Source organism: Oxyura jamaicensis, chromosome 14 (assembly GCF_011077185.1).
Source record: "Oxyura jamaicensis isolate SHBP4307 breed ruddy duck chromosome 14, BPBGC_Ojam_1.0, whole genome shotgun sequence".
Lineage (NCBI taxonomy): Eukaryota > Metazoa > Chordata > Aves > Anseriformes > Anatidae > Oxyura > Oxyura jamaicensis.
In genome coordinates this window covers 4,222,161-4,248,549 of record NC_048906.1, presented here as the reverse complement: position 1 = coordinate 4,248,549, position 26,389 = coordinate 4,222,161, and the positions used below count along the sequence as shown (strand labels likewise).

Sequence of the window (26,389 nt, the reverse complement as noted above, 5' to 3'; positions counted from 1 at the left end):
GCATCAAGAGTTTAAAGCACAATTTCCGAAGGAGAATACGCACTCTCTGATAGTCCCACCTAACAATTGTAAAATGGATGGTCAGTTCAGTCATATTTGAAAGACATCTTTCATGAGCTGGAAAGAAGTAGAACACACCTACAAGTTTCAAGTGCCTAAGTAGAGACTGTTGTAGAAAAAGCTGTGGGTCCCGTGGAATGGATTTATAGGATGTGTGACATGCAGTGGCTGAGACTACTCTAACAGGAGAGGCATAGAGAATATGGCAAGGAATTGGGTTTACAGCAGTCAAGATATGCAATATGCCACATACACAATGCAGGAGACAAATGCAGAGCAAACCAGCATCATTAGTTTTGATGATCACAGAACAACTTGATTTAGAAATTTGGAATAAATTTGAAGGGAACTGTATAAAGAGAAATAGAGCCTTTGGAGAAAGTATGTTTGGTAGCAGTTCAGGGATGATGCATTTCAGACATTTGCAAAGAGGAAGACAGAATGATCTTCAGAGCCTTAATTTTTATGCTATGGCTCTTCCACACCTTTCTGGTAAGTGCTTTAAAAAGAATATAAATTGCATCAAAAAAAAGGATATATAATTACTTTTTACAACCAGTGTAAGGCATGTTTACACCTCTAGATTGGTATAAAAATCTGTAGGATAATTAAGTACCAAGCCCTTAAAGCTTTTTCATATTTCATAATGGCAGGACTATGCTGGATTCTGAGCACTGGACAGTATGTGGTCTCTGCTGGTCATAAAACAATTAAACTATTTTAGAAACTTGCAGTTTTACAGTACATCAGTTAATTTATAATCAGTGAAAATCGTGTAGTTGTTTGTTAATTGTTACTAGGAGTGCATTATAATGTGATTAGATACAGTTTGAGTTGTAGGGAGATCTTTAAGAAAAGATTATTTGCATGCAATAGTAATTAACTGCAACAATTAAAACAGGAAGATATCCATATTTTGTCTTAGGGCATCTGAATTCTCACAGTTTAGAGGAGTCTAGACACATTCAACCTCTTTCTAGAAGTATTTATAGCAGACCTTGAAATGCTTTTTTTTAAAGTCTTCTCTCTACAGCCAGGATTAATGTTTTGTATCCCACTAAAGACCAGCTCTCTGCTGAGAATTGGTTTGCACAAAGAATTTCAATCTATTCTGTGAATACGCTTGCAGTTCATTACTTTGTTTATTTGGACATTTTAGGCTATCATATCACCTTAGCCTTCCATCTGTTAAGACTCAGGTTTGGACTTCACACTCTTTTTCTTAAACCCTGCAATTGACTCTAATTTCCCTTGATATTATGTGCTGTTATTATCATCCTTTATTGATTGGCTGTCTGTTGTCATTTATAAGGATATAAATCCTCTGTTATAAATTAAGAGTAATCAGTCCTGCATTCATATTAACTATCAAGAATGTTTAGACTTCAAGACAACCTGCAGTGGCCTGTTTGTCTCCATATAGCTTCTCTCTATATCCTAACTGCTCAAGAGTGGGTAGACATGGACAAAAAAAAATGGATATTTGTTATTTAATTTATAACACTATTTGATAATAGCAATAAATAATTACTTCATGGATGCTGTCATCTTCTAGTGGGTGCCCTTCTGGATATCTGTGCAAATCACTGAAGTCTGCTCTAAAAAAAGTTTGAAGCCTTTTTACATCTAAAATTGAAAAGAAGGAAGGTTGGGTGGTATCAGGATCATTTGAAATTGGATTAAAATTAAGTCTTGATAAGTAACGCCCTACTGTCCATAACCCTCCTTATTTGTCTGTCTTGTAATTGGGAAATGACAGGAAAGGCCAGCGGTTGTTTCTTGCTCTAGAATGTCCTTCCTAAACCAAACCAGCAAGAGTGAGAAAAAGCAGTGTGTAAAACTGCCTTGTAAATCATACACCGATTTTAATGTGAACCGAGATAAATGTCAAAGGCACACTCCCATCCATCCCCCTCTCCTACTATGACCACCACCACCTCTATTCTGACGTGCATTAAATGATGTGAGCTGTGCTGGCAAGAACCTGTCTGTCTGCTGATGAAAAATACCTGAAATACCTCATATTAATCAAATGTGCTGTGCAGTCAAAGCCTGGCAGGAAATGAACACTGGGAGCAGATCAAGCGGTTGGCAGGAGCAGATCAGCACATTGGCATCTTTGTCGGGAAGAATATTGACTGGCCATATAAGCTGTAGATTTATACCAGAACCCAGTCCATTAATCCCTTATTAGTCCTCTGGCATTGTGTTAGCCACTGATAACTAATCAGCTGCTCAAAGCTCTTCAAAAATCACCAGTTTCTAGAAAGTAGCCAAACTTGCAAGATGCTGAGAGGTCTAAACTTGTAGTGAGACTGGCACATAATGTCAGCTAGATAAAATGTCAGAAAGACTTACTGGCAAAGCACTGAACTTCCTAGCACTAGGGTCAGACAGTTTGACTGTCTCTAAATCTTGAAAGTCTTTTCAGAGTGATATTCAGCCTAATCCTTTGATGCTCTGGCTATATAGGTCTTTCTTCATCAGAGCTTCTCCAGCTGTTCCTTACTTTGATATTACTTTTCACAGGGATTTGTGCCAGCCTCCTGCATAGGGCAAATTTTTCTTAGTTAAACAGTGTCCTGCAGGACTTTTCATTGCCATATGACAAACTGAAGTTTCCCAATACTTTTTTTTATGAGTAGCTTTGTGAGATGTATAAACATCTTTGTGGATAGCGCTGATACTGTCTCTGCTCAGTAGTGTTGGACATGTTTACCTTTTCTTGCAGGCGGATTTGAGAATCTTCCATTTTTTACTGTCCCTTTAATCTCACTAACATGAACACTTCTGAGCTCTTCTCTCCTTGAAAAACATCCAACACTCTTTAGATTTAGCCAAGGCAAGGCTTGTAAGTAGAGACAGAGCTTTTCTTAGACAATTTACATTGGAATTAACCTACTTTTATTTCTACTTCAGCTGTTAAGTGTTTTGTGGTTTGTTTTTTTTTTTTTTTTTGGATGCATATTCCAAAAGCCAGTCTTATATCCTGAAGTTTGTAAGCCTCAGCATGTAGTTTGATATTATTTTATTCTCCCTACTTGCTGTGCACGGACACCTTGAAAGGCCAGGAAAGGCCCTTTGTGAGTAAAAGTCTGAGATAGTCACCAGACTAGTGAGTCTTGATGGGGTTACAGGGAAGGACAGAAGCACGGTGTCTTCTGTTCCAGGTCCAAAGTGGTTTCTTCTGCAGGCAGTAGGAGTTGAATTAGAGAAATTCATAAGGGCTGACATAGAAGAACTGGAGAAATCTGTTAACTGTTTCAGTTGACTGAAAACTTCCTCCTTTATGTAGGAAGTAATCTTGAAAAAGAAACCTCTGAGTAAGGGGTGTTCTCCTCAAGCATTGCAGTTTGTCTCAAGCAAAAGAGTCCTTAATTTTCCCTTAGGCTTTTTTGCCAAAATCATCTTAATTATTCACTTTGTTTGGGGAACTTACCAACAGCCAGGAAGCATCCATGAATGTCATTTTGGCCCAGCTGCTCCTGTGCAGAAGCAGGTTGGAGTTGTAGCATCTGGATTTTATAGCTCTCAGTTTTAGCACTGTTAGGTCTCCCTTCCCATCTATTGTTCTGTTGCTGTTGTTTTTAATGATTTCACAAAGGTTGTGAATTACCGGTTGTTTCGGTGAGGCTTCTGGCTCCCAGCTCTTGCTAAAGAAGTAAAACTTGGTCCTTGTGAGAGGCGTGTGAGAAAGGGAAAAAGGCATTTCCCAGCTGCAGGAAGAAAAACTCTTCAGTTGATGCCAAACCTCACACTTTTGAATTTCAAATATTGGCACATGTAGAACAGCAGAGACCACTATTTCTCTGCACCTGCTGCAGTTCCAAGCAGAGCAAATGTTGTCGGCCAGGTGCGGAGGGGAAGAGGCTTCACAGGAGGAGTAACACCCTCCTGCACCTCAAGCCAGTGCATGGAAGGAAAAACTGAATTCTCACGGAGAAGACAACCTGCAGTTCCCTGAGCCTGCCCTGCTAAGACATGGAAGCCGCCAGCTCAGGAGCTTGGGAGGAGTAGGGCGCTTTTCCACAAGCCTTTGTTGAAGGTTGATATTTAAGACCAGTGGTCCGTCCATTGGAATCTGTGCAGGGTTTACATGCTATTTGCACATAACTGCAGACAGAACAATTACATGTACACATGCTTAACCTTAATGCCTTCTCTTCTCTCAATTATCTTGTCAGCCAAACCCTTTTAATGGCTTTTATCTAGAGTGCTTCCGTGACCTTTTCTACTTAGAATGCTGCACATTAGCTTGCAGTCCTGGGAGCTGAGCTCTTAACAGATTTCCAACTGCGTGAACTTTATAGGGAAGAAAGTAACAGTTGGTTTTGTCTGACCAATTTGATCTGCACTTCCAAGATGACTCCCAGGTGGGTCTCCGGTGTGAGATGGTTTAGGAATACTTGCAAACATCATGAAGACTGGATTTTAAAATTGAATCTGTAAACACATGGGTATTACTTTTGAAACAACTGTTTGACATTGGTAGCTCTTGTACTGCTTGGCAACAAGAAACTTGTAGGAGGAGGATAGCCATCCACCACTAAATTAATGCAGGCAGTTGCAGCTTCAGCAAGGTGCTAACCGTGATCTTGGAAAAGTGTCTGAGTTTAGAATTGACCAGAAGGTCAGCTCTATCAAACTTTTTCTTTTTAGTGCAAAACTATTCAAATACCCAAGAATGTCTTTAAGATCAGGACATAAAAGAAGAACTTTATACTGTCACTTTGAAGTAAATTTGAGGTCGTGATGCCAATATTTTACTGATTAAAAATATAAAAATGTATTATATTAAATCTTCTGCAGTATAATTAAGCTTATGCGTCCTAGACAGACCATGTTCTTTCCATCTTTTAAATTCATTCATTGTGATGCAGATGTTGATTCTTCAATAAAGATTCTAAAGATGAATTGTAATACAAATCATGGTTTCCAGTATTCTGAAGGGTTTATATTTTCTGGTCATGATTTTTACCATTTCTCTTATAATAGCAGGTACTCTTTGTGCTGTGATTATTTATTTGTGTTTCAGAAAATTATCCTCTAATGAAAGAAAAATATTTCACTTTTTAAAAGAAAAAACTAGTATATTTGGTTATCCACATTTCCAAAACTACAGTAAACGTATCCTAAAGTACCCGCCTGGGCTCTTTCGAGATGTGCTACAGTAAGGACTATAAATGGAAACTTGAGGCTTGCTGATGCAGGTTTTTTCCTCTCAAAAAATTGCAGTATTTTGAACTCTGTCTAAAAGACTTATCATACCCCTAGAATAAAATCCTCATGTTATTGAAATCACTGGAAATTTGCTATTGATCATACAGCATCTGTGGAGTTCTACAGTAAAGAAAATGCCCCCAGTAACTTACAGGTCACCTGTAACCTGTAAGTTACTTGTGCTCTGGAACAACAGACTCTTCCTACCTCTGCTAAATTCTGTATTTCTTTGGCTGTGGTTGTCAGTGAACAGTGTATGGGTTAGATACAGACTTTCTGTGTAGTTTTTATAAGTTACAAAATCAACTTAGCACATATAAATAGAGTTGTAATGTAGCACTTCGACAGAAGGAAATGAGTGGAGAGGAGGATGCTTGGCTGTTCAGCCTTAATGACAGAAGGAGATTAATCTCCTTATGATATCCAGATGACTTTCTGATAATAAACTAACTTGAAGGTTTCCTATACAATTTTCTTCTGCAATAACAAATCTCTGGCAGCTACAACATCAAAATATTCCAATATGCAGGAAAGTATGAATTTTGATTTAAAAAAAATCTTACATTAGCTATCAGTTATACAAAGTATTGAACACAAAAGCAAATTGAAGTATGTCATGGCTCTCATAATAAACAAATAATCAAAGAACATGAATAATTAAAAAAAAATAGTAGGGGAATGTAGCCAAAGCAGGTCATTATGACTGTATAGTGACTTGTATATCAGGATGATTTGGTGAGTCTTAACTACAAAAACTTTGATGTCTACGGGTTGGTAAGATTATTGTAACCTTCCAAAAACATACAGGCAATTATGATACGTGGCTGGAAATAGGACCTAGATTCTAGCAAGAAATTGGAGTAGTATCAGATAAATTCTGGTTTTAGAACTCAATAATTAAATATAGTTCATAAATTGTGACATCAGGCTTTAAATTAGGGCAAGACAATTCTGAATAATATGCAATTTCTGAGGTTAAAGAAACAAACGTGCAGAACTAAATTTTCAAGCCAGAAGCCATCAGAGCGTTTTAGTGCCACAAGACATGAAAGTGGATATTCTTGTCATTTCAAACTTCACATCTTCCTGGATCTCTCCAGATTTCTGTGTTGATATTTCTAGGTTGTGGATGTCTTTGACTAGGTGTACGCTGTCCTAACTCTGTTGGCAGCAACCTCACTATAGCTTGTACACCAGTTAAGAATAATGGACCTGGATGTCTCTTTCAAACAAAGCTTTTGGTGGACAAAGGGACATTTTTACATTTTTGAACTTAATGTCTTGATTTCTCCTCTATACAAAGACTCAATTTCCAAAAAGTACTTTGAAGCTTTTAAAGTTTGTGACCTGTTTTTGAAAAGTGTGGAACAAACCAGCATTTCTCAGTTGGAACTGTGGTTACTTTTTAGAAGCATAGGTCATTGGGCTTTGGTAGAAAGTTTCTCTTGGAAGCAGAAGGAACAAAGCTTTTCAAGCTTCAAAACCACTTGTGGATAGTTCCTCTTTCACAGAATACAAATGTGCATGGCTGTCAATAGACATGTTTTTGAAGCTTTACTAAACTTATTTTTTAGGATTCAAAGGGTATTAGTACTTTTTTTTAAATCAAATAGCAGTTTTCTTCTTAACCTTACTATGAAATTGGTAATTTCAGAAAAATAGACCTGACTATTAGTATTCCTTCCTCTTGGGAACTAAAGAAATGACATCCTAAAGCAATGAATTGAAGAAATTGCTTGGAAGATATTTAAGGAGGCATTATGTTAAATGGTAAAATACTTACCTCGTGGGTTGTGTTGTTTTTTGAAGCCATTATGCCTCCATGTTCCAAGCTTTTTTTTTTTTTTTTTTTTTGTATTGAAGAAAAAATCTGCCTAATTAAGTACTTGACATGAAAAGTTTACACAAGTTTAAATAGATTTGAGGTTGTATTGGTTCAGATTATATATAATAAATTTAATATACATGAGTGAATATAGTATCAAGATAGAATGAGAGTATCTCCAATTCCCAAGAAAAATCTATTGCATATGATATGACTGATCCTAATTTTTAAGCAGTGGTAAATAATAAACAAATGCTGTTGCTAGATTATAATTCACAATTAGAAATGTAATTGTGCAGGCCCCATGTTTGCTAGTTTGATCTGGGGAATTGTGTGGTATTAAAAGAAATTCTCAGGAAGTTTCTTGGTGAAACTTCATTCTCTGTGCAGTCATGGATAATTGAAAGAGATTTGTTCACCTATCATTACCTAGTTTCTGTCTCAGGTTTTATGAAAAACTCATCTGAGGAGTTATATGCCACAGAAAGCATTTCATCCCCTCCCCTTGAAAGAATTTCTGATACAGAATGAGAAATAACTCAATTACCATTCTTTGCAAATCATTGCTGGGTACCATATCACAGGAAGTGCATCCTTTTCTTGGGTCTGTTATTTCTTTGTGACTAATGAGTGGCAGTGAATAGGTTCTTTTGACCTCTCATCTCTTTTCCATTCTGTTTCATTTTCTGTTCCTCTTGCCTGACTGGGAGCAGTGCCTACAGCTCCACCGCAAAACGTGCAAGTTGAAGCCGTGAACTCCACAACCATCCAGTTCCTCTGGAACCCTCCACCCCAGCAGTTCATCAACGGTATTAACCAAGGATACAAGGTAAATAGGAACAAGATTTCTACAACTTCAAATAACGGTTCCTGTAAGAGTCCTGATATACAAAAATTAGAAATTTAACAATCTATGAATGGCCAAAATGACTGTGTCTTTTAAGAAGCAAAATGAAGAGAGGACTGAACAGTTGTTGTTCCTCATGTAACATTTGCTGGTTTTTATATTGTTAATATATACATATATAGTATGTATATATATATATATATATATATGAAAAAACTATAATTATAAAATTTCTAATACCTTTATCATTTGCCTGGAGAGTTGCCAAAGCCAAAGAGCAGTTGATGTTGAACAGCGCAGGAGACACATCATTGTGCCACTGAAAATCAGCCTGGAGATTTCTATTTACTCTAATGCAAAACTCCCATTCATTTCATTAGGAACCAAGATGTCACACTAAATATTTGTCTTAACTTTCCCACTGTGATGATTTTGGAGATGTAAAAATGTAAAAATTTTAAATCATGATTGATGGCTTGGTGTTAGCATGGTGAGTCCCTGTTGATGGGGCAGCTGGCAACGTCTTACAGTGTGCAGAGTAGGTAGAGGGTGCTTGACAGAGCACTTGGTGGTCCTCTGCCCAGTGGAGTGTAGCTGGAGTGGTTTATTTCTGTCTCTCAGGAAGGACTGCTTAATAGAAACTGCTTCCATGGTTCAGCAGTGGGGACATAATAAAGGAAGGGTTTAAAAACATTCATAGAAAGAACAAAGAGAAACCTTGTAGGAATTGCAGAACAGGAGAAGGGACAACAGTTATGTTTTGTTAGCAGGGAGGAGCGAGCTGGATTTAGGTGTTGTGTGAGGGAATGCTCGCTGAGCTGAAAAGGACATGTGGTTCAGAAGAAAAGCTGTGAATTGGAGGATTGTAGGTGGATTTTAGGAGTTTCAGAAGACTTGATCCTTCTCTTAAGAATGTCTCAAAGTGATGGAGAAACTGAAACAGAGGTACACATTTCAGTACTTTTGCCCAGACCTATGTATTTCTCATAAAGAACAGCAGTGTTTTCGGAATCTCCTCACTGAAGTAGTATTACAAGTAGATGTATACGTCTCTTTTTCCCAGAGATATGATCAGCTCTCATGACTGGGTTGCTGACAGGGAATTTAGACTGCAAAAGTATAGCCTGAAACCTCAGTACAGAGGAAGTAACCTGGCTTCTGTTTGGACTGTGGAGAATAAAAACCTTTGGGGCTCAGTGGACTGCAACATGCTATAATTATCTGGTGCAAGTCTAAACATGGTGAGCTCAGCCAGATTTGGAAAAGCCATATTTTAGATTTTTATTCTTTGTTTTATTCAAACACAGACGGCATCAGTATGAAGATCATTAGTTACATTGCATAGCTGCTTCTCATTTAAGTTTCAATTTAATTATCAATTGTATAAAATAACCAAGATCTTTATTTGTATTTGTCAGTAGTCATTAAAACTTTTGGAATGATCAGAATTTCTCTTTAGTTGTATTTCCTTGATTGCATTAGATTGCAATAGCTTTGTAATTCCTATTTTTCATGGGCTTTGTGAATTGCAGGATGAAGACTGTGAGAACATTTCTGTGACTGTTACTTCTGTTGCATAGTTTATTTTGTATAGGTTATAAATGGTAGTAGCCAAAGCTAGGCCTTTGCTTTTCATAAGGATTAAACCCATTTTGTACTTTAACTGACAAAATTCTTCACCTTTATTTCCTGCGTATGTTTTCTGAAGAATGTGCAATGAAATACTTGAGAAAGAGAAGTTCAGTCCCCCAAAGTTATAAATGCCAAATCTAATCCGCAAAGGTGATTTAGAAAAGAAAATAAAACTTACTATTCCATCAACCATTATTCCATTTTTATCTTTTCTTTGGAATTTATTTGCATTTCAAGAAGTTGTAAAGTGCACCTTTCAAATATGTAATATTCCTAACAAAATGAGTCCTTATAGTCCTCTAACTGCTTTCTGACTATAAGGAGTATAGTCTGATTATCAGGCAGTAGACAGATGAATGTGTCAAATACAGCTGAATAATTTCAGGTATCTATTCGTGTTTATGAGCCTGAAATCAATACAAGTAGCATGATTTACACAGATACTGAGGAAGGCCTAGAATTTTAACATGCTAAGATTTTAACATCCACAAGATAAGGATTTTTGGACAAAAATAGAAGTTTCATAAGCACTTTAAAACTTTAGACCCTTACGTTGTTACAAAAATTTCAGAAATTGTTTTAAAATAAAAAGTTTGAAGCCTTCATTTAAGTACTTACCGATAAGGTATTCTACTCTAAAAAACGTTGATCACCCAGAAGATCCATTGAGATGACTAAAACCTGGAAGAAGTGTGGCTTGATAAGCATGTTACTTTAAATGCATGAAAATGTTTTCAGGAATCTCTTTTGGGACCTAGTTGTTGAAAACTGTAGTAATCGTTTTTATGATCATTTACTATTCTTTCTGTAGTTCCAGAACCTTTTGAATCATTCACAGCGTGGCTATCCCCACACCGTCAATCATTGTAAAATTCTTGGTCAGTAAGATGCTGATGGCTGTGGAAAGGGAAGGAGGATTTTCCCTCTCCTCTCTTCTCCTTCCCAGCCAGTGGGATCTTTCAAGGAACCCTGTGATAAGATATATTTATTTATTTATTTTTTATCTCAGGGTAGCACTGAAAACTGCCTTTCTTACTTCACCCTCCTTTCAGCAGCAAAGATTGTTCGGGGTAGACAGAGCAGCCCAGAGGGGGACAAAAGACTCATATTATACAAAACACTCAAATAGCCACTCAATAATTTTGGCCTTGTTCAGTAGTAGAAATTGAGAATTGCAATACCTCCATGGTATCAATATATCCCCCATCACTAGTAAGTGATGGGGGATGTACACATCCATCCAGTTACCATATTAACAGCATTATATCCATCTGTTCAGCATCAGAGCCGACAATAGTTGAGCAGTACTGCTTGTTTTTTACAATCAGATTAAGATAGTTTTGGCAGCCAAGCATACTTTAGTTCTGTATAGACGCAGCTTCTAATGAGAGCTCATCTATGTTTAAATTTTCTAGCTTCTAGCATGGCCAGTGGATGCTCCAGAGACTGTGACTGTGGTCACCATTGCTCCTGATTTTCATGGTGTTCACAGCGGATGTATCACCAACCTGAAGAAATACACTACTTATTACACGTCAGTTCTGTGTTTCACCACACCTGGAGATGGACCACGAAGCACACCGCAGCTGCTACGCACCCTTGAAGACAGTGAGTAGTGAGCACTGGTAGAGAATCTCAGTGCTCAGATTTTGTCTGGTTCGATATAAAAGCCAGAATTTTCACATCTGAGCACTTACAATCAGACCTTACGTTTACAAGCAGTTTGTAGTCTCTTGTTAAGTTACTTCACTTCAGATGACGACCTCAGCCAGTTGTCCGTATGTGTTCTTTTAGCAGGTGAAAAATGAAAGGCATTTAATATTTTTCTCATTATGGACTGAACTTAGGTGAATTCTTTTAAATTGCTTAGGAGCTGAAAGCTCCGTAACATGGTTCAGCTAACACAGTATGTTGTTTGTCTGTGAACCCTTATGCTCTTAAGTCCATGTTTAGGCATCCAGATACATAGGAATTGATCTGAGAAACTGAACACCAGAACTTCCTGTGGAGATCAATGATTAATTTAAGATTCTTTCCTTCTGCTATTCAATATATTGAAAATCTCTATATCTATATTATATTGCAAGTATTTGTATAAAATGGAAAAACCAGCATCATGACAATTCAGTAGAAGTCAAATTCATGGAATGAAATAAAAAGAGCTGGATCGTTTAGCTTATAAATTATTTGCTGCATCAAAAAAAGTGTTTTGGCCTCTATGGCTCCCTGAAAGTGTTTGAGGCATGTTTGGGACTAACAAGTCTAGTCTGCCACTTGCAGATAATTAAATTGCAGTGGCATCATAACTAACTGTGTGTCCGCAGTGATCTTGGCTCTGGCCAGGGCTTCGGTCTTCCTCACACAAAGCATCATAAACCCTGCTGCACATTTAGAGATCCAAATCAGAATTTTAAAAAAGCCTAATGCAGCCATTAAGGTATTGTTTTTAGAAATACTACTTTGCCTTAATAAGGACCTTTTAGGTTAGTCGATGTTCCCGTAAAGCAAAATTTAATTAACATTAACATTCACAGAAGTGAGGCTCAAAGTGCTAATCCAATTTTTCATGAGATACTTTTGAAAGAATATGAAGAAAATTAAGTACTTTCCCATGGATTTTCCTTTTCTGATTCACCTCCTCCATGTGCTAGACCTGTGTCCCAAGAACAGATTCTGGACTTAAACCTTTGGATATTAGAAGGTCACAGAGACAGCAATGTAACTATCAGATATTTATGAGCCACTAATATAAACTCATATATGTTTACCTGGAGTTAAAGCAAAAGGTGTGGAGGAAAGAAAAACATGCATTAGGTTCCTGTATGTCGTATTAACATCTTGCTGTTTTCTTTAGGAAATGAGGCTTTGGCAGTGTAAATGTGTTGGGCTGTCTGTCTTAGATCCATCTGTCTTTCTCCCTCTGAAAACATTTTGGTTCCATGGCTAATTACAGAGTAAAGAAGAGCAAGAAGCCAAAGATATGTGACTCCTAAGATTTCATGAAAATTAATCTGCTGGGAAGAGGAAAAGAGACTATTAATATTTCTGCTCAAGGAGGGGCTGCAGAAATGAGCCTTAGAGCCCCCTGTGGAAAGGGGGAGAGGGAGCACAGTCAAAACATTGGGAATATCTCAGGGAAATGTTGGGATCATGTGCCATTTTAAACACGAGAAAATTCCATCATGAAACATAAAACAAGAGAAAGCCAAGCTTTTATTTTGTAAACATTTCTTGTCATATGCAGCTGCATGCTGCAAGGATATTAGGCAGTAGAGAGGACCAAGATTTTTTTTTAATTTTGGGTCCTTTAGAATTGTTTTTATGATGACTGAAAAGTTAAGTGTGGTATGGAATAATGTATCTTTGTGGAGAACTTGATGAATCTAAGTTGTTTCTGGATTTATGTAGTGGGAAAAGGTTTGAAGGGACTGTCTCTCATGTTCTCAGGTGATAATTTTCTGTCTGTAAAGCAAAGTTAGGCAATCCTTTAAAAAAATAGTGCAAGCAAATCTGTTTGCTGATGAACTGTAGGTCAAATAAAATCTGACATCCAGTCAGAAGCAATGTGTCCTGGCTTGGTGTAACCTGCACCTGTTTTTCATTATGACATTAAAATTGGAATGCAACTGCAGGAGCTAATTGGAGTGAAGCTTTGTGAGTTATGTGGCTTGCATGCATGTAGATACGTGTTCCTGAATAGCACATAATTGCCGTGCTCCTGTTAGGTATTCCTGAGATCACTACCAGATCAGCAGTTCTTTCTGTGTAATGCTTCAGCTACTAGATAGTGCAGAATGGATTTGGAAATTTTCCTCACTAGGATTGCAGAATTGCAAAAGTGGTTGTAGCCGACCTACTGGCAGGCTTTTTTTTTTTTTCATCCTAGCTGGAGGGGAATGAGAAACTGGACTAAAGTGAAGAGGAAACAAAATATGAAATTGCAGACGAGAAATTGCCAACTGATGTCAGTGGAGCTGGAGGATACTCAGGCAGGGATCCAATGACAGAAGCACAGTGAATATAAAGTGAACAAAAACTCCTTTTTCCAGTACATCGATTGAAGACAGAACAGCAGTTGGATCAAAAATCAGTCAGGATGTCTTCCTTGAAGATCAAAATTGAGGGAGGATGGCATATTCTTGACAGTCATTCCATTTTATGCTCTTTCATTGCACACTAGGGAGCTGAAATTTTTAAGAGCTCTTGAGCTACATCATAAAAATCCTTTAAAAGTTTCACACACTTGTATTCATTTTACAGAAGATAGTTGCCATTATGTTGGACATTTTTAGAGTTGTTTTGAGACAGTCTATCCAAGTAGCGCTGTTGTCCTTGCTCTGACCTTGCATAGGCAAAAGGCTCTTTCCAGATGAGGGTTGTGCAGGTGGTGTTGCTCACAGCCACAAGGCCTGAGGAGCTGCCCACAGCAGCACGGGTACCCGCAGCATGCTGTAGTGGAGGGAAAACAACAAACACAAACACTTCCAGGATTGCCAGCTTGATTGTTCTAATTAGATTAGATCAAGAAGAAAGACAGAGAACACGTTGTGTGCAAGTCCCCTGCTGCCACTCTCTTTAGTTCTCTGCACAGTTAGGATGATGACTGGATAAAATAATTTATGTGATGATAGCCAGAGTGCTTCTTAACACCTTGCATTCTCCCCTCTCCCCTGCAGCTCTCACTGATGTTTCCAGCAGGCTTCCATTGGCCCTGGCTCAGTGTTTTATTTCTTGAGCCCTAACCTTGCCACATGAATCAGATCAGAAGTAAGTGGGGTTCTCCTGTTAACAGATTTCCTTTTCTGATTGCCAGAGCCAGGAGCTGTGGGACACCTGAGTTTCACTGAGATTCTGGACACGTCTCTCAAGGTCAGCTGGCAAGAACCGGTAGAGAAAAATGGCATAATTACAGGCAAGTATCACCTGCTACCTTTTTTTTTTGGAGGGGTGGTGGTGGAGGAATGTATCATTGCAGTGAAAAAAATGTTTGCATAATAGAGCATTTAGGGAGAACTGGCTGCTGCGAGTGCTGGTTTCCTGGTTCATCTTTTGGGTAATTGAAATGTCAGCTAGGGCATATTATAGAAAGTACAGGTCCAATTACTGGCAGCTCGTGATTGTGGTCACTGAAATGGCAGCCTGTATTAGAAATCAGCTCCCCACGGAGTCTACGGTCTTGTTAAGTTGTCCACGACCTCCACCTCTGTTTCTTAATCTCTGAAACTTTGTGAGAGGGTGTTTGTCCTTTGCCCCAGAGGTTGGGGTTTTCTGTGCTGAATTTACAGCTGCAAAATCTGAATTGGCATTGCTAAGATTTGCAATCAAGTCCAAGCCTGAAATCAGCAGTATCCTTCATCTGTGATCAAGTGGTCTGGCTGTGGACTGCATGACAGAATTTGCATGTCATTACTTAATTTTGTATAAACCATCACAGCAGTTCAGAACTCTCTCGTTTCTTTGATGAGCTGGCTATTTGACTGTTCCCTGCTATTTATCTATTTATTGTGTGCCAATGTAGATGTAACATCAGCAACTTCATTATTTTTCGTAAAGGCAGCTATAAATAGTTGAGAAAATCTCTAATTCTTATCAACAGAGGCAATATTGTTTTCAAATGGGAACCTATTACTGTTGCACAGGGTGGACACTGTTTAACAAAGGCTTTCAAGGTTTTGAAGTGGAACAGAGCTCCCATATTTTAGATTACTGGAGCTAAAATTATAGTTGGGTAGAGAGAAGGTAATTTTACGTGGAACAAAATGTTCTGTTTGGGTAGTACCGACTTTTAATTTTTAAAGAAGTATAAAAATATTTAGAAAGCAAATATATTGGGGGGGGGGGAACAAAACAAAACAGAACAACAACAAACAAAAAAACTTTTTTTTTTTGACCCCTGAGCATTAAAATGTTATATCAGTCCAATTTCATGAAACATTTTAATTTTGACAGGGCTGGTTATTTGGATTGGACTTCCTTCTGTCAGTGTTTTCTCTCAACATGCACCACTTACGCATGTCTTCCATGCTGTTTATAGTACATGTGGATTCTTTACGCAGATCATCATCTTCCTTTTTACCATAGTAGCCGTCCTGAAATATGCATTGATTTAAGTGGTTCAAGATCAGAAACTAATGACTTCTGAAAGCGGAGCAGTATTGATTCAGTGAGGATGGCCAAAGCCTTCAAGCCCGAGTGCTTAAATTTAGGTGCCTAAATCTAAATCTAGTTATCTAAGCTAGGTGATGTAATATTCATCCTTGTAAAGCACCAATTAGCAGTACTGTGTTTAGTGTTGCAGAATTGCTTTCCTAGAAATGAGCTGCCACCTCCCAGAATGGGTTGAAAACCAGTGGAGTGAAATGATGGACTGTGTTATCGTCGGGGCAAATTGTTTTAGAGAGAAGGAACTCGAGAAGCTCTATCCTTCGTGAAGGAACACTGATGTAAAAATGCCCAGCAAAGTATATAAGGAAACAAAAATGTCCTTAATGCTGCAAATAGCGTTAGGGCTAGAAGAGTAGCAAAACTGTTTGTGCCCCTGAGTAGCTCAGAGGTTTATAGAGGGCCCCTTGGAGGTCTGAGCGCTCAGGGAGGCATTTCTTCTTCATTTCTGCTCATTGATATCTTTGCTGGAACTTCTTGTTCTGTGCACCAGAGCTCGGGGGAGGAAAACACAGAGGGTGGTGCCCTGTAGCCAGCCTGCTCTGGGAAATTGCCCATTACTCTTGCTGTAAATCTCCGTATCTTCCTCCTTCCTCAGTAAGCACTGATTTATGAGCACCTGGATGTAGACGGACAGTTCGTGATTGGGTGTACTGCTCGCTTGTAGAGAATTTACTCCAGATCAACTGAAAATTATTTCTGAAACTCTTCTGGTCATTAGTTTCTGTTAGGCAGCGTTTTATGGAGAGGGTGCAGAGCCAAAGCGTACGGGCAGGCTCTGCAGCACCTCTCGTGCTCTCACGTACGCCGAAGGCAGAAGAAGCACTCTCTGCCCAGCCCGATCGGACTCCCCGTGTGTGTTGCTGGCAGTGATCACGTCTGTAAATCAGAGAGCGCATTTTTACCAACCACATGTCCTAAAGTTCTGCCCATCTGTCGGTCATTGTGGCTTAAGTGCTACTTGGGGGTACGCCTGTTGTTGTTCCTTTCCTTCAGCGTTTTTTCATCTGGTTTTGTTATGCATGAATACGTTTGGCTTTGTGTCAGTTCGGCATATATGTATGTATTTTCTGTTTCTGTGTTTATACAACTAGAATTTAACTATACTTTCGGGACTGAAATATCCACAGTAAATGCTGCCTCTTTGCCTTGTCTTCAATTTGCATGTGAATTTACGATATTTTTCCTGGTGAACTTTTTTTTCAGTAAATAAATACATAGAGACTATGTGCCTAATGGGCAGGAAAGCTGTGTCTCATCCCTGTAGTCACAAGGGAGAAAACATAAAATGTTCAAAGAATAATCACCAACATTTGATGTATATGCAAAGTTTATCTAGATGGGAGAGAAGAAATCTCAGCCACTTCAGATTGTCTTGCTCATGGTACAGGAAACTTCCTATTGTTCGTGAGTCACAAACAGACAGGGAGAGCATTAGAAGTCTGCTGCTTATCTCTTACTCTGTTTATTGTTTTGAACAATGCATTCTGTTTTATTCCGGGGTGGTACTCCTTGATTCCCTCAGCCAGCCCGTGTGCAGGGTTCAAAGCAGGCACGGCAGGGTCACCCACAGCTCGCAGGCAGACAGATGAGCCACTGCACGGCCCTTGCCCAGGCTCTGCCCCATCCATGGCTGCACACAGACGTTCCTCTGGTTGGGCTCTCAGCTGCTGGCTTTGTGCCCTTATTGCCACGGCTTGAGAAGTGAGAAAATGCACAAGGGCACCTTCCTCGGACTGTTTCTTACTCATCCATGTTGTCCTGTCTGGAACAAGCACAGCACCCACATCCTTTGAAAGAAAGGGGATGATAGCGATGGTGGTTCCATTTGCAACTCCTTTGTTGATTCTCACTCAGCCTTTCAGTTCACCCTCTGTTTATAAAGTCCTTAAAGTCCTTAAGTTTTGTCAAAATCTTCATGCAGATTTTAATCTTGCCTGTACTATAAAAACTCTGATAGCTGGTAAATGATTCTCAAGCAGAGAGCCTCAAATCACTGCAGAGTCTTTGAGATATTGGTAAATTACTGCCTTAATTAAATCCTATTTAACAGATGGGACATTTTGGACACTTAAAACTGGCTCCAGGTGAACATTCGGGAGTTTTTCTCCTTCCCTTAGGTAGTTTGTAGTCAGACGAGTAGTTGAAATGTAGCTGGACTGGTTGAAGCATCGCCTCTTGGCTGTTTATAACTGCCCTTTCACTTGAAGCATAATTAATGACTATGTGATTACTCTGAGCCCATTTTCATGCACAAGTATGTTAACTTGAATCTGTCAGTGATGGCAGCTAGCACCAGGGGGAGGATGCCATCTCACACCTTTCAAGCTCTCACAAATGTGTGTCTCACCAAGCTTTTAGCTCATGAGATGATGTTTCCTTGTTGATCAAGACCATAAGGTATTTTGTTAGTTCAATATGTTAATCAGAGTATGTTGGGGGGGGGGGGCAAGGAAAGAATGCAAAACAAAACAAAAACCCTCCTCCCCCACAACTGGTCTGAATTCCTCATCTCGTATGATGGGAACAGGAACCCAGTAGGGAGTTTCTCTAGCCAACTTGCCTCATGCGTGGCCCTCTCAGTGGGATTCCTTTCTGTTAGTCCTTTTCACTCACTTCCATTTCACAGGCATTCAAGAGCTATGTGTATTTTTTCTTCCCCTGAGTCAAATCACAAAGAAAGCTGCAATCAAGCAAACTTTTCAGACATGCTCTCCGGAGACTGGCACAGTAAGGTTCAAGTGGGTTCAAATGAGAATAAAGTAGGACTGGGCAGGAGAAGGACAAGCAGATTTGGAGGTAAAATTGAGCAAATCAGACAGTAGAAAGTTTCAAAAGTTCTTGGAAGGCAAATGGTTATAAAAGTGATAAAAAGGAAAGGCTTTCAGAGCCTGGTTATGATATAAGAATAATATAGAGGTCAGGGTGAGTGCAGTTTTGGACAATAGATTGGCTACACTACAGTTTTGAAAGAAAGGATAATGATTCACCTTGCTAAAGGATTTGTGCAAGGAACAAGCAGTGGGGAGTAGGGTTTTTTTTTGGTTCCTAGAAGATTCCCACAATGTTTCTGCATGATCATTATTGTTAGATTTGTAAGTATTTCTAGATACGTAGCAGCGAAGGTTGCTTCAGCCTGGAAAAGGGGTAGGTGTACTAAGTGCATGTAGATTTTTAATTAGATATTCTGGCTGGTGAGAAAATGTTATATTTTCCAATGTTTTTCCTATTCATTTTGTAGGGTTCACAAAATGAAAGTCCACCTTTCTTTAAGCTTTTCACAGCAAGCTCTGTATATTCATAGAAAAATACAAATAGGCCATTGAGACTCCATGTCCTCCCCCACCTGTAATCTGATGAATGGATTACACCCCCTGGGTACCAATGTCAACTGCTTGTTAGAAATAAATGTAGTAGAAAAATGCTTTGGTATTTTAGCCAATGTTTACCTTATTTTTTTATTTTTATATTGTTTACTGTTTACCAAAGATTTCCATAATGGAGCCGAGTAAGAAATAAATCATACTACAATAGACTACAAGCAAATCTTGCAGAAGCAGTAATTTACCAGTCTCTGGGTTATTGCATAATAGTGCTTTAGAAGAAAAACTAGACTCCCACCACTGCTACAGCCCCCTGACTTTGTGTAATTATTTTTCAGGCTATCAGATCTCTTGGGAGGTGTATGGCAGAAATGAATCTCGTCTTGCCCGCACGCTAACCAACACAACACTTGAGTACAAGATCACAGGGCTGTCATCTCTCACCACATACACGATCGAGGTGGCAGCTGTGACCGCAAAAGGGAGTGGATGGGTCACATCCTCCACCATCTCTTCTGGTGTGCCTCCAGGTTGGTAAAACATCATGAAACAAATTAAAGCAGGTTGATTCCACATGTATGCCAAAGATCACAAGTGACTTTGATCCACTTATAATAAATATGGGTGGATTTATAAAGCATCGGAATTCTTTACCGCATATAATGTAAAGGTAATTCTTAGAACAGCTGAAAATATTAGCATGAATACACTCACAATTTGAAATTACCAGAAATTTGAAACTGTTTGGTACACATTAACAAAACAAAAAAAAAAAGTAGAGTGAAAAAGGAGCAGACAAAGTAATAAAGTGGATACAGTACAGAATCTCTCAATATTTATGATATTTACAAGGTAACATAAGAAGAAAGCCTAAATCAAATCAGAAAGTTTTGGTTTGGGGGAAGAATAGAGTTTGGATGCTGTTAAAAGGGAAAGGTTTTTCTATTTATAAGTAGTATAGCTTATGTCACCTATGAGAGGACATTTGTATAATGAAACTAAAATATTTGCAAGATTTGGCATTTGTGGCTTGAGAAAGATTTGGGAAGAGGTAGTCCTCTACTCCATTGTCTGATTTACCATTTGGGTACCTGTGAATTGTTTGATTTGGCATTTTCCATTTGGATTTTAAAATTCTTTACTCTCCTTCATCCTGTATAGAAAGCAAACTAAAAAGCCATTTCAATCCTCAAAACAGCAGTTTCAGTTAATTTATAGCCTGTGCAAGTAGATCTTTCCAAAGTGGAACAGCTAACATACATCCCTGATGGTAATCAATTTTTTCCCCTTTCTGGTATTTTTGAACTTTTCTGTGTGTCTTGAAGTATGCTTGCCTTTCTTTTCCCTAATCACAGGTAATTGTGACAAGTTGCAGACTGGATCAATGCCATGCTGCCTGTTGTTACCCAGATAACAGCATTATCCTGTTTGGTCAGAGTTAGTTTATTGATCATAGTTCCCACAAATGTGAAGTAAGAATCAAGAAATATTGTGTATTCATGCGTACTTGAAACACATGCCAAAAATCTGCCCATTTTTTGCCTGCTGCATTCGCACATAGTACAACATTATGAATGATTACTGATTATAATACTAATTTCCATTACTTATGAATGCAGGTACTATTGGGAATTTATTATAAACAATCTACATTTAATCCCTTTCCTGAGCTTGCTTTTGTTGATAATTCAGATAGTATTAAAAATGTAAATGCCATTCTAAGCTTGACTGATGTGAGGCAAAGATCTTATTGGAGCTCCAGATTTTTCCCCATAGAAGGTCACCCTCTTCATTTACAACAGAAATGAAATATATATATATATAATTTAGCTTTATTCAGCCATCAGAAATAGCTTCTAAAACCCACCTATTATAGGTCAGTATGAGAAGCATAAAGTTTTCTCTTTACACTACCTGAAAACTTGAGTCTTTTTCAGTTGTTAATATCTTAAAGCTGTGTTTATTGTAAGAAGTATTGTTGCCATTTTAACTCCAGAGAAACAGAAGTGCAGAGAAACTAGGTGACTTGAGAAGTGACTGGCAGATCTGGAGCTGGGAAGTACCTTCCCCCTGAGCCACCATGCCTTGTCTGTTACTCAACTTCTCTAAAATAGTAGCTGCATTTCTGTAAAGGGACTCTTTTCTTTTTAGCTGTAAAATGTGGTGCGTGCTCAGAGCAGCAGAAATAGTAATGCTTTATTTAATACTCTGCCAAAAAAAAAGGAAAGAAAAATCCCACAATATTTCATCTATAGTAATCAGTGCAGAGGTACTTTATATGCTGAAAAACTGAACGTCAGCCTGTGTTACAGGGCCTTATTACCAAGAGCATTTCCACCTCTCATGTATATTTATTTCTCTTTTTTGCAGAACTTCCAGGTGCTCCGTCCAACCTGGTGATCTCTAACATCAGCCCTCGCTCTGCCACGCTTCAATTCCGGCCAGGTTATGACGGCAAAACCTCCATCTGCAAGTGGATAGTTGAAGGCCAGGTATGTCCCTGACAAAAGGCTCCTAATGAAGTTTCCGAGGAGTTGAAAAGGGTCCAAATAGTGAATTCCTGTTTGGATTACAGTTTTTGTTTAACTGCATCAAAGCTCTTCAGCACGTTTAAGTTGTTAATTTAAAAATGGTTTGAAACCTGAGTTTAGGTTCTGTTAGGTGCGTTTTCAAACCAGATGCAAACCTAAAATTATTATCACATAAAGCAGAAGTACAGGAAGAATTGCACCCGAAAAGATACCATTATTCATGACACTGAGTGCATTTGTGCTGTCTTGTAATGAAATATACTGAGGTTTTCTATCCAGGTCTTTAGATATGAATAGGATGAATTCTCTTCTTCATCAGCTTTAAACAATATCCCTCTTTCTGCTGTCATTATGCCTTGGAGTAGTTATATATTCCTCATTTGTTCTCGTGACAGATGAGCTTTGCTTCTTCCTTTCCACCCACAGATCTTTATAAATAATATAATCTGTTTTTAAGACCAAATGTTGGACTTCTTAAATCACCGTCACCAATTAGACATGTTGATACAATCACTTCACTTGGTAATGAGACTGTTGTGAACAAGTTGGTACATTTTGTACAATTTACATACACATGATCGCATATTACAGAATTAAACACTGAAATCCTATAACATGGTGGCTTGGCACATTCTGAGAAACGTTTTTGTGCTGGAGCACTACATTGATACGGCTTGGAATTTGTTAATTCCGTAATCACATGAGTTGCAGAAAGCCACTGAAATGAAATAAATTTGAGTACTTGAAAACTGCAATAATAATTACCATGAGCTTCATCTGCAACCTTGAAGAGCCCCGAGTGCAGATAGTGGTTGAAGGGTTCTTGGTGTGCGGGGAGGGAAGAAGGGAGGATATCTCCCGTTCACAAACATCCATCAACATCTTGTGCATCCCTAGTAAAGTTAAGGGACTGGGGGTTCTAATAGATCCTGCGTCCACCAATATTTGCTCCATTTGGGGAAGGGACACAGCCAAAATCGCAGCAGAATCCACCACACTGAGCTGAAGCAGTTCTTTTCACCACAGCTTTCCCAGCAAATTTCTCCTGCACTATACCTCACTGTTCGGCATTGGCACAGCAAGAAATGTTCCGATTGGATTTAATACTTGGGAAAAAAAAAAATCTTGCTCACATGATTAACAAAAAGTCTTTTCATTTATGCAAAGAAATTGATGATTCCTTATGGATATAGCAAATCCTGTTTCCAGGATGACAGCCGTGTATAATCCTTTGTTCACAGCCCTTTTCTGCCAGCACTCCAACTTAAACTCTTCTTCTCTCTCAAAGTGCAATTTCACAGCACCTTTAGCCAGTCTAGACCAAGAGGTCTTGTTGTCCTGCTCTGTTTTTTCATCCCTGTCACTCCCAGCAAGACTTCCTTGTGTTTAGCTTCTGCCTCCACCAGTTCTGGTGCAGCCATACCCTGAGCTGCTACAGAACGTGATCCAGCCAAGAACAAATGAGTTTCAGACAGCTTGACTCCACTCAGGTCTGTGTGTGATCAGAAGAACGCCACTGCAGGGGAGGAGATGAGAACATGGTGGTGGGAGCAGAGATGAGGGCAGGAATGCCCCCATCCTGGCTTGGATCTAAGCTGCCATGGACCTACTAGCTGGACTTCATGGGTTTTGATGCTTTACCTTTCAGAGACACACAAGCTTTCACAGAACAGCTTCCAGTGAAAGCCCATCACTCACTTACACCTTTCACTTACATTTGTTCTAAGCAAAGGTATATCTATGCTGTGATGCAGACTACTGTTGCATCATCTGTAGTTTAGCACAAGTTACCGTAATTGTTCCTGAGAACTGTGTTACGCTGAAGAGCAGTGGTTATACCCAACCTACCAACAGTATTTTCTAAACAGTAGTTTAGAAGTTACACACACCTACACACTGCCACCAACATGCTTTTCTTCCTCCTCCCTTTATGTGGCATGAGGTTTTGTTGATGAGGACAGGTTTAGAAAGTCTTCCAAATTTTACATTTTGGCTAGGTGCCATTTTTGAAATCCGATACTTCATGAATAATTTGTATGAAAACACAGCTGGGAATTCCAGTGTGTGTGAAAATTTGTACATCTGGCCTTGGCTTCTGCTTTTTGTGCTGGGGTGTAAATTCATGGGATCCACTGTGGAACTAATTCTCAGTTATGTCAGTGAACATAAGAAGGAAAATTAGGTCTTTAAGACTTTATTTCTACTAGATACTGAAATACCAAGTGTTGAAAATCTCATTTCTGTGTTTCTAGTAAAGCTCCTTTCTGTACTTCTGGAAGGATTTCTTAAAATATTCAAAAAAAAATCTTCAGCAGTTTCTTCTCCATCTTTGCCATCTTTGCATCTAGACTGAGAGGACTGTAGCAAAGTGGATTTCCAAACTGCTAAATAAAAATACCAATGCCATTTAAAAAGTGTTTCTAAAATTGCTTTTCCATTACATACAGTATAATCTAAAGAAAAAGAGGGTCTAATGTGTTGTAAAGGTTTTGCAGACACTTGTTCAGAAGGTCCAGCAGTAACTTTTCTAACAATTCTTGCGGAATTGGCACAAGTTACATGTTCATCCCAAAAGAATTTCAGCAAGTCCTTCTTATTACCACCAATCATCGTGAACTCGCACAATGTTAGAGGAGTTATTGCGGACAGTTAGAGGAGTTATTGTGGACATATTTTTCTGGCAATTTGCAACCATAAATGAGTATGAATCCCTGCTGTTGTTCACATGGTTTCATGTTTACACCCTGTCTATGCTGTCTATGCTGCAACCCACTTTCAGCTTGTTTTTCTTGGGATTTTGTCGTGAGATTATATAAGTGTTGTAACTGTGCCTTGGTAGGTAGTCCATATCTTTTAGCTTTCTATGGTCTGATTAGAGAAGCTGAACTCATTTCTGCCAAGTTTGATTTGTTTTCTGGTTAATGTTAATTAATGAGTATATGGGCTAATGTAGAGTTTTTGCTTAAAGCCTTTCTGCTGTTTTGAGAGAGATTTCCTTTGAATGCTATTGTGAGCAGCAGCAGAAATGGAAAGGGGTATTCAAAGTAGTAAAACCTTTAAAGTATTCTCACTCTGTTCTCTTGTAAAACTGTGAGTTGGGACATACGTAACTTTAAACATGAATTTTCTGGTTTTGTGGGTTAAGTCAGTGACCCAGATAGGATTCATCCATTGTATGAGGTGATTCTCTTGGTGTCGTTTTCACTTCAGAGCTGGCAAATAAAGTGTCTGAAACTCTGACAATTTTATGCCTTTGCCAATCTTTAAATCAAAAATGGGTGAATCGATTTAAGGATTTTGTAAGAAAAAAAATTGCACCCAGGCTGACATCCTGTGAACCGAATTTCTCCCAAAGTGACTTCAAATGCCTGAGTTATAGACCTCTATAATGAAAACTCTGACATATCTTGAACTATAGTGGAACACAAGGTACCTCTATAATGTACAGAAACATTGTGTTTCCCAGTCCTGCAGTTAGTTCTTAATAACTGTTCACAATTTTGGTAGCATTACTGTCATTTAAAAAAAAAAAAAAAACAAAAAAAACAAAAAAAAAAAAACCTGTAGCAAATGATTTTACATTCCAAATTTTAATTGTTTCTTATTTTTTTTAAGTCAAAATTCTGCAGCTTCACTCACCTAGTGTCCATCAGACAATGTTAAGTCAATTGATAAGGTATGTAAAAATTTCCATTTTAGAAATGGAGAAACTAATGCCTAAAGAAGTAAAGGGGTCTGACATCATTTCCAATATTGTTTTTTACTGTCTCGTGTCTGTAATAATAAATGAATATTTTTATTGAACATAATGCCTTGGGAACAGCCTAGAGATGGAAATATATATGTGCCAGCTTGTGATGGCTGATAGTTATGGAGAATCATATGAAGTGACTTGGCGGACGTAGGTATTTTAATTGTGGCAGTCCCCGCAGACCTCCTGGGGATCATGGCCCTATTATACTGAGAACTGTTAAGATGCAGGGTGCATTTCTTAAGGAGTTTTTATGCTGATGGCAACAGCAAAGCAGTTGGTGTTCTCATCTGCCTGCTAAAACAATGCACACACGAATACATGTGCACCTGTCACAAACATAATCCTTTTCTGAACTTTGCATTTACTGTTATCCAAAAAAACAACAATGAGAAATAAGCCTCCAAATTAACTTTATGTAATGCAGGCTGGCTCACAGTGGACTCTTTGGCCCCCTGTAGGACTCTTATCCTAATCATTTCTCACAGTTCTTTTTGCCTCATGGGAATCCCTTTGTACTCTGATTTTTGAAACGGATACGTTTCCTGTGATCTAACATCAGAGTTTTTCAGGAAAAATAATTTCCTTTTCCTGCAAGAGCCTGAAACTTGGAACATACTACAGATCTTGCAGAAGTTAAAAATACAGGAGTCCATCACTGAAGGTTCTGTTCCAAGACTCATTTCTGAGATAATTGAGTAAGTGAAACTTGTATTGAGTAACAGTGACCTAGAATTGCATGGCCTCGTGAGGCAGAAGTCATGCAGAAGTCCCCATGCTGTTTACCAGCTCCTCTAGTCCTTCTGCTTTGGAAAAAAATCCCCACAAAAGCAGCTCACTCCTAAATGTGCTACTGATTTCCATAGCAGAATGGCCCAAATGCTAACTGCAGATCCTGGAGCATTACCAGATATTATTCTAAATAAAGCAAGTTCCTGATCTATTTGTTTTTGAAAGTTTCTGTCTCTGTTTGATTTCTTCTGCTCCCTCTCTATCACTGCCTTTCAGCAGAGAATGAGTCTGCAAGAGGTTAATTGG

The 26,389-nt window shown here is 38.6% G+C and overlaps 1 protein-coding gene across 2 annotated transcripts in view; it reads left to right on the top strand.

The window, feature by feature from the left end:
• SDK1 (sidekick cell adhesion molecule 1) overlaps positions 1-26,389 on the top strand; it is a 393,889-nt gene that overhangs the window by 279,436 nt on the left and 88,064 nt on the right. For both annotated transcript variants that reach the window (XM_035340049.1, XM_035340050.1), the window contains exons 19-23: positions 7,819-7,934; positions 11,000-11,192; positions 14,398-14,496; positions 19,408-19,599; positions 21,440-21,561. In XM_035340049.1, coding sequence (XP_035195940.1) covers positions 7,819-7,934; positions 11,000-11,192; positions 14,398-14,496; positions 19,408-19,599; positions 21,440-21,561 — 722 coding nt within the window. The remainder of the gene's footprint in view (positions 1-7,818; positions 7,935-10,999; positions 11,193-14,397; positions 14,497-19,407; positions 19,600-21,439; positions 21,562-26,389) is intronic.